The 9,373-nt window shown below is 45.6% G+C and overlaps 1 protein-coding gene across 2 annotated transcripts in view; it reads right to left on the bottom strand.

Annotated features, from left to right (window-relative positions):
• Positions 1-2,323: 2,323 nt before the first annotated feature.
• The window catches only part of LOC119952957 (tight junction protein ZO-3-like), a 116,733-nt gene continuing 109,683 nt past the window's right edge, over positions 2,324-9,373 (bottom strand). For both annotated transcript variants that reach the window (XM_038776601.1, XM_038776600.1), the window contains exons 20-21: positions 8,068-8,108; positions 2,324-5,232 (exon numbers count right to left, since the gene is read on the bottom strand). In XM_038776601.1, the coding sequence (XP_038632529.1) occupies positions 5,127-5,232; positions 8,068-8,108 (147 nt within the window). In that variant the 3' untranslated portion in view covers positions 2,324-5,126. The remainder of the gene's footprint in view (positions 5,233-8,067; positions 8,109-9,373) is intronic.

Below are 9,373 nucleotides of genomic sequence, written 5' to 3'. Positions count from 1 at the left end.
CGCTGCATTCCAAACCACCTCATCATCTGTTTTTGAGGCATGTCCAGTCTCTTGGCCTCAAGCCACATTTCTTCGTAGCCTACTGCACCTTACTGCAAAGGATTATTTTCTGGCATCTCCTCGAAGGCCAAAATCCTGAAGATAAGCCTGTGCTGGTCCAATATGCATGAAAGCGTTGCTCCTGAATGAATTATTGCCGCCTTGTTAATAAAATGCATCTTGACAATGACTAGGTTGATGTATATGGGTAGAGAATCATAGAATCCCTACAGTGTAGAAGGAGGCCATTCGGCCCATCGTGTCTACATCGGCCCTTGAGCCCATATCTCCACTCTATCCCCATAACACAACCTAACTTTTTGGACATTTTGGGGAAATTTAGCATGGCCATTCTACCTAACCTGCACTTTGGACTGTGGAAGGAAACCGGAGCACCCGGAGGAAACCCACGCAGACACGGGGAGAAAGTGCAAACTCAGGGACAGCACAATGGTGCAGTGGTTAGCATTGCTGCCTCAAGGCGCCGAGGTTTGATCCCGGCCCTATGTTACTGTCTGTGGAATTTGCCCATTCTGCCCGTGTCCGAGTGGGTCTCTTATTTAAAAAAAAAAGTAAAGTGCAAACTCCGAGGCTGGAATTGAACCTAGGTCACTGGAGCTGTGAGGCAGCAGTGCTAACCACTGTGTCGCTGGGTCAGGAAATATCAACAATGCATGTTGCAATTCGGAACAATGTGTTACAATTAATGGTGTGTACACTGAATATCAATGCCTCGTGTAACATACAATTTAGGAACAGCAGTTGGCCATTTGGCCCCTTGACCAACGAGGTGTTGGTGAACCAGAACTAAAGCAGTTCACCATTGAAATTCTAGAGGGGGAGCTGTCTAACCTGAGCTTTGCATATCAAAACGGTGGCATTGTTTTGGAAACTGAGCTAATAATAGTTGCATTGGTATCAAATTTTGCTCTCTATCGACTTGCATAGTCTAATGGGTTGGTAGTCTTTTGGGCAGTTTGCCAAATTTTGGCATCTCGGCACCCCGCTACAATCTCAAATGAAAATTGTGAGCTCTTATGACCCAACACACTGCATCCTCTTCCCACCATCAACTCTTAAAGCAATAAGCCCCTGAAGGTGCTGACTTCAGCACGGTTAGCATTAGCAGCTGGTGGCTGCCAGGTTTGCAGGTGGGTTGAGTCGTTCTCACTAACCAGTTTGGGGCAAAGCAGTTGCTCATTAACAGCAGGAGATGAGTTTCTGGACCCTGAACCTCACATTGAAAATGGAAGCACCAAGTCTTTTTGGAGTTAGTAGGCAGCAGTGATGAAAGTACCTGTATTCTGGGAGGGCAAACCCAACCAGAGCTCCCGCTCCAGATCCCTAGCCTTTGGTCCCTATTGGAATGTGAATATAGATAGATGGAATTAAAGGGCGGCAAAGGACATGATGACGATGCTCTCTGCAGTTGAATAATATTCACATGGCTCCATCAATGCAGCAAACATACAAAGGCAATTCACAAGAGCATAATTGAACAAGCTGGCACTAATTCGCATGAGGAAATATTAGATCAGGTGGTTTTAAGGAATACATGAGAAGAGGGCAGAGCAAGGGCAGCATGGTGGCACAGTGGTTAGCACTGCTGCCTCACGGCGCCAGGTTCGATCCTGGCCACGGGTCACTGTCCATGTGAAGTTTGCACATTCCATGTGGAGTTTGCACATTCTCCCCATGTCTACGTGGGTCTAACCCCCCACACCCCAAAAAGATGTGCAGGGTAGGTGAATTGGCCACGCTAAATTGTCCCTTAATTGGGAAAAAGAAATTGGGCGATCTAAATTTATAAAAAGAGAAGAAGGCTGAGCAGGAAGGAAGTTTGGGTGGGGCGGGTGCAGAGCTTAGGAGTCTAGGCAGCTAACATTGTCTCAGAAAGGGTATATTGGTAATTAACAATTGAAACTATTCAAGTTCAAATGGATCAGATAGTTAACCATTTACATATGCTACAGACTTCCAGGTGAAAGGATCGATTATAATGAGGTATGTTGTCTGATTAAAATCTGTAATTTGAGCACAATGACGTTACTCGTGAACATCTGTTTGGGTGAGCGACTGGTGTCAATAGAACTGAGAGTCAGAAACTTAGCAAGAGGAGGGGAGAAGAATAGTTGGTTGTTCACCCAAATTCCAGAGCACTGGGAGCAACCTGTGACGATGTGCCTGAACGTGGTACTGAACCCAGAATAAACAAGACCGGTGAGCCTCTGGAAGCTCAAAGGTTACACAGCGATGGTAAACACCAGTAAGAAACAAGTCAACATATAGTAAAAACATACATACTTTACTGCAATATATATATCACTAATCTTACAAAACAGTTGCTTAGGAAGGAAAGTTGTCCAGACAAGAGCCCCAGTTTCTGTGAGGCAACAAATGATGGCACCATATGCCTGTGATCCAGCCTTCTCCAGGCCAGTTTGACACAATCAAAGCAGCAACTGGAGTTCCACTCTCCCCATCCTCCATTTATTGCATACAAGATATTGCTGAGACAAAAAGTTAATCTTTACCCTCCTGAGCAGGTGAAAGACAGTATAACTTTTGATTTATGAACTTTGTATTCAAGGTGCTGGGTAATGGAACACTCTAGTTTCAGGCACCAAATGTGTGAATATCAAGTTCACATGAATCAGGTGCAGAACAGCAGGAAGGCAGTATACAATTCTCTTTTCATACTGTCCCAACGATATTCCTCAACTCTAATCCCGGAGATTAGAGGACCAGTTGTAACATTCCAAATGTTGAGGCCCAGATCAATGCTGGAAATTTTCCCAAGCACATTGTCATCAATTGGATAAGGAGTGTAGTCACAGTTTACACGTGATTCTAGAATTCATTTGTTCATTAACAATATATGTGAAAGGGATTGTGAAGGTATTGCTAAACTCAGCAAGGATTAAGAAGTCCAACTTCAGTTCCTGGTCTGTGAAAATACTTTAAAAAAAATAACTTTTGAATACACAATTCATTTTTTCCAATTAAGCAGCAATTTAGCGTGGCCAATCCACCTACCCGGCACATCTTTGGGTTGTGGGGTGAAACCCACGCAAACACAGGGAGAATGTGCAAACTCCTCACGGATAGTGACCCAGAGCCGGGATCAAACCTGGGACCTCGGCGCCGTGAGGCAGCAATGCTAACCCACTGCGCTGCCGTGGTCTGAAATTAACAGAAAATGAAAGTGACATTCTGACATAGACTTTCCAGCATTCCCCATAATGAGAGAGTGAAATAATAATTGAGTGCCAAATTAGGGGCAGTATGCCTCTGCCCACTAGGGAGTGAAACTGGGGCCATACCTATTCCAGTTTCCCTCCTAAATGCAGCGACTCACTGGAGTGGTGTTCCGTGGTCACTGACTGTTGGAGCCTATGAATGTCAGTAGCTATTTGACTGCAAGGATATCGCTGCTGAATCCAATGACTGCAGTCACCACCCCTCACTCCCTTAGACTTTTGTCCTCAAACCTTCTGCACTAAACCAATGAAGCTTGCGGAACAGCACTTCCTCTTTTGATAAGGCACTTTACAGCCTTCTGGACTCAACACTGAATTCAACAATTTCCAATCTGAACCACTTCGCCTATTTTTCAGACACCAGCTATTGGTAATGATTCTACTATACCCATTTACATCCTCTATGATCTATTTTTATGTTGTGTCCTGTTGCCATTTTGTATTTATTTCACTGCAGTTACCTGACATGTTCTCTTCAGCAGGAGTTGCTAAAGTTACCTAGCATAGGGATACTGAGGACCAGCTATAGTCTTCCAACCTTCGGGAATTCCACCACCTATGAGCTCCCCTCCGTGTCTCACACTATCCTGACTTGGAAATACCGGGCTGTTCCTTCAGGATTGCTGGATTGAAATCCTGGAGCTCTTTAGGCATTGTGGATATACCCACACCACATGGACCGCAATTTCAGAGGCCTGCTCACTATCCCTTTCTAAAGTCGCCATAGTCCCAGATGACAATGGGCTGCTTTTCCCTTTGAGGGAGAGAGCTGGCTGGTGGTGATTTAACCTGAGGATCACCACACCTCAGGTGAGGGGCAAGGTTGAGAAGGCAGGGCCTTCATGAATAACCTCAGCCTGAATTGAACCCACACTGTTGGTCTCACTCTGCATCACAAGCCAGCTGTCCAGCCAACTGAGCTAAACCGTTCCCCTTCCCAATGATAGGTTGGTGTGGGCAGTGATTGTTGGCCTTGCCAGCAATGCTCATATCCCATAAATTAATTTTTAAAACACATTGCACTGATTGAATCTAGGACTCATTGCCACCAATTGGGCAGGAGGGGTAGTCACAATTATCGGTATGTTGGGAGTTTAAAAATAAATTCTTCATGAAAGAAAATCTTTATGATGCAACATCTGACACACGACTTGGTCTATTATTTGAATCATTTCAGAGAAAAAAGTAATTTCATCAAGCAGAAATGACCACCTTGGTGAAAAAACATCCCCTCTGAAAGAAAAACCTGGGCAGCAGTACTTGCAATTCTAGAGGTCATTCGGTTTTAATTTTAAAAAAGGAGCCCGAATTGACTTACAAAATGGCTCTATTATTAAACACAAGAATTGGAGAGTCACAAGTTCAAGTCAACAGAGTGCAAGTGACATTCACGCAATCAGGATTCTTCCCATAGGAGTTGCTGGATAACTATCAATACAGTAACTGGCCACTTTCTCCCTGGACTTGGGAGGCTAGAAATCAATTGCTGCCCAAAATCCTCCAGAACGATCAGTTAACTTCACACAGACCGGAGATTGAATGTGGAACTGTCCAGGCATGTACGGGTACTGAATGATGTATAGATCCACCAAGTGTTTGGCTAGGCAGGCTATCATACATGCCAAAAGCACTTACCTCGTCCCTAATTACTGAGACGTGGGAATAGTATATGATTACGGTGTAACAATGTCATGGGTTTGTGTTTAAAAAATAAATTGAAGAACTTAAAAACAAATTTGGTCACTGTTTGAGAGCAGCAAAACTGTCCTTGGTTTGCTTAAACACTGTTCCATCACAGGAATGATCCTTTGTTTGATGGGGCTGCACTTACAGCTCGGTGGCTGGCCCATTCCATTCATCGTCATCATCTTCATCTGAACTGTAGATTTGATCTCTCCTGGACTTGATTGCATTGAGATCCTGTTCATTTAGCCTTAGAGGTCAATAAAGAGAGATCATCACTTACGTAAATTAATAACCTGCTCATGCCATATTATCAGATCCAGCAAATTATTCTAAAGTGTGGTGACTTATGAAGGGCAGGCTACCTCAAAGCAGCCATTTTGCACAGAGCAATGTTCAACAAACACAAACTAGAGACGAGTTAATCTGTTTTCTTCAGCAAAGAGTCATCTGGACTCAATGTTAGCTCTCTTTTCTCTCCATAGAGGCTGTGAGACTTGCTGAGATTGTCCAGTATTTTCTGCTTTGTTTCGATTCCAGCATCCGCAGTAATTTGCTTTTATAATCTGTCTTCTCCTTGCTCTCAATCACATGTATGGAGTTTTTGGCCAGTTTTCCACAGAAAGGAATTGGAAAACAAATTTATTTTCATGTTGGGGTTTTTTTCCACAATATTTGCGCCTACTTCACAAGCTTAAACAAAAGCTCCCAGATAAAAGACAGTTAGTAAACAAAATGTAAGCTGCTGCTCCCAGGGACCATCCAATAATAAACAATTCATTTGCTTTGGCTATTCAACACTCATTATGTTGAAAAACTGTTTATGTGTGAAGAGGACATGTTTCTTGACACAGAGTAAGAGAATTTTCAGAATAGGCCACAGATAACCAGTGTGGCAGCAAGGCCCTTACAGGACAGGGAGCTACACTAACAGGTAAAGAAGGAAGCAGGAAGAGTGATTCTGTTCTGGGCTGTAGGGCAGGAGACAGAGGGATTATTCAGTGTAAATTAATGTAGGATGACCCAATGAGTTTGATGTATTTTTGCCTGTTGTTTATTTTGTATTATAATGTAAACTAAATAGCCCTGATCATAGAATCATAGAATTCCTACAGTGCAGAAGGAGGCCATTCAGCCCATAGAGTCTGCACCGATCTTCTGAAGGAGCACTCTACCAATGCCCACTCCTCCACTCTATGCCCCTATGCCTGTAACCCCACCTAACCTACATATCTTTGGACACGAAGAGGCAATTTAGCATAGCCAATCAACCTAATCTGCACATCTTTGGGCTGTGGGAGGAAACCGGGGCACACACACAGACACAGGGTGAAAGTGTAAACTCCACACAGGGCAGTCACCCAAGGCCAAAATTGAACCCGGGTCCCTGGTGCTGAGAGGCCACCATGCTGCCCCTATTGCTCCTGCATGATTCATCAAGCTTAATTCATCCAGTGGTAGCTCATTACTTTCAGAGATATTGGGCGCGATTCTCCGCTCCCACGGCAGGTGGGAGGGCCGCTCTGGCACCCCCCCCCCCCCCCCCCCCCCCCGCGATTCTCCCACACCCCCCAAAATGCTGTGTCGCATTTTGCGACATGCCGCTCGGAGAATCGCGGGTCGCCGTTTTTCACGGCGACCCGCGATTCTCCAGCCCGGATGGGCCGAGTGGCCTGCCATTCCCGACCTGTTCACGCCGGCTGCAACCACACCTGGTCGCTGCCGGCGTGAACACAGCGCAAAAGGTGAGTATGGGGCCCGTGGGGGGCGGAGAGGGGAGCAAGCACCACGGCCGTGCTCAGGAGGGGACTGGCCCGCGATCGGTGCCCACCGATCGTCGGGCCGGCGTCTCCAAGAGACGCACTCTTTCCCCTCCGCCGCCCCGCAAGATCAAGCCGCCACGTCTTGTGGAGAAGCGGAGGGGAAGACGGCAAGGGCGCATGCGCAGGTTAGAGCCAGCCAACCTGCGCATGCGCAGCTGACGTCATTAGGCGCCGCCGGCTGCGTCATTCTCGGTGCGCCGCCTTGACGCCAGTGTCAAGGCCCGGCGGCCAAGATTTACGGAACGCCGCTCCTAGCCCTCTGGGGGGTGGGGGGGAGAATAGGGGGCGAGGAGCGGCCTCCAACGCCGTCGTGAAAGACTCCGGGTTTCACGACGGCGTCGGCCTTTGCGGAGAATTCTGCCCATTGGATAAAGACAGAGTTAATCAGGTCTAGTTCACAAGGAGATCTCACCAGAATATACCTATCATCTGATCGTATGTGTAAGTGCGACAACTCCCAATAAAGGAAGACATCCAGACTCAGTCAGAGATTGGCTGCAGCCACTGAACCCAAGACAGTATCTATGGCAAACCTGAATTCATAACCGTAGCCAAATTGGTGAATGAACCTTTGGTGGTTGGTTGAGGATAACGACCCTCCATGCCTCTTTTCAAATGGTGCCACGGAATTTACATGCAGGAGATTATTTTAACATCTCATCTGAAGAAGATGGCATAATTTCTAATGCAACATTGTTCTTCTGTTAGCCTGGAATATGCAAACACATAGGAGGATGAAATGCACTTTTGATTCACAGGCAAAGATGCTCCCAGTTTTTTTTTTCTTTCACAGGATGTGGGCATCGCTGGTAAGGCCAACATTTGCTGCCCATACCTAGTGCCCATGAACTGAGTGGCTTGCCACTCCATTTCAGAGGTCAGTATAGAGCCAACCACATTGATGTGTGTCTGGAGTCACATGTAGGCCAGGCCAAGTAAGGATGGCAGTTTTCCTTTCTTAAAGGACATTACTGAACCAGATGGGTTTTTACAACAATTGACAATGGTTTCATGGTCACCATTACTGACACGAGTTTTTCACTTGCAGATTTATTAATTGAATTTAAATTCCGCCAGTTGCCGTAGTGGAATTTGAACCTCTGTCCCCAGAGCATAAGCCTGAACCTCTCGATTACTAGTCCAGTGGCATAACCATTACACCAAATTCTGCCCTCCAGCAAAACCATGCAGGTTGCTGGAATCTGTGCAGAGAAAGTTCCTGTATTAAAGTTCCTTGGGAGAGAGTCTCTGTGATCACTCACCTTGTGAAATAAGGATCCCTTTGCTGAACCTGAGGCTGGGCCTGTGGAAAAAAGCAAACAGACAAACTGAAGTGGAACAATTGCACCAAACATGGCAACTTCCAGTCAGACAGGTTTACACTGAGTATTTCCAAAGTGGATTGAGTTGTATAGAAGTGAAATCGCTCTTCAAATTCCTGCATTATGAAAACTAGGCTCGTGTTCTAGAGTCTTCCATTATTTCTTGAAAATAAAATCAGGACCGCTTGGCCAAGATAGCGGGTGAAATGGGGGGGGGGGGGGGCGGGGGGGGCGGGGCGGCGGGGGGGGGGGGGGGGGATATCATAGAAACCTATAAAATTCTAACAGGACTAGACAGGGTAGATGCAGGAAGGATGTTCCCGATGGTTGGGGTGCCCAGAACTAGGGGTCAGAGCTTGAGGATACGGGGTTGACCGTTTAAGACACAGATGTGGAGGGATTTCTTCACCCAAAGAGTGATGAGCCTGTGGAATTTGTTAACACAGGAAGTAGTTAGATATAGCACTTGGGGAAAAGTGGACCAAAGGATATGGGGGAAAGCTGGATTAGGCTACTGACTTGGAAGATCAGCCATGATCATTAACAGGCTCAAAAGGCCTCCTCCTACTCCTATTTTCTATTTTTCTATGAATACAGAGCAATGCATTGTCCTAATTTTGATCCTATGATCTTCAATTATGGTTCCAAATCCCTTTTCTGGTCAGGTCTGATTTTACTAATTGCTGTTAACTGCTTATGCTCTGGCAGTGCGGCAGTAGCCTGGTGTCACTGTTTGGGAAGTTACTTTCACTGAGTCTAGTTGGAGACTGTACAGAATTACATTATTTAATTTAATTTGCAGTTTTGTGGGCAAAAAAATTAAGTTTAATTTAACATCTCAAACAAACATTGACCAATTCGGTTATTGTTCCGTGTTAAGATCATGATATAGAGGAACAGAAGAAGACCATTCAGCCCATCAGGCCTGCTTTACCATTCAATAAGATCATGACTGATCTGACCTGGAATTCTCATCTCCGTCTAGAAAAGGAGACACCTTACTTCTAAACTGTGGCCCCCTAGTTCTAGGTTCCCCCAGAAGGGGAAACATCCTCTCGACAACTATCCTGTCAAGCCCCCTCCACATCTTACATGTTTCAGTAAGATCACCTCTCATTCTTCTATACTCCAATGACTATAGGATCAATTTGCTCAAACATTTCCTCATAAGACAACCCCTTGATTCCAGGAATCAACCCAATTGAGCCTTCTCTGAATTGCTTTCAATGCAATTATATCGCTACTT

Source organism: Scyliorhinus canicula, chromosome 18 (genome assembly GCF_902713615.1).
Source record: "Scyliorhinus canicula chromosome 18, sScyCan1.1, whole genome shotgun sequence".
NCBI classification, from domain to species: Eukaryota; Metazoa; Chordata; class Chondrichthyes; order Carcharhiniformes; family Scyliorhinidae; genus Scyliorhinus; species Scyliorhinus canicula.
The sequence above is the reverse complement of the archived record's forward strand: the minus strand, read 5'-3'. Positions and strand labels throughout refer to the sequence as shown.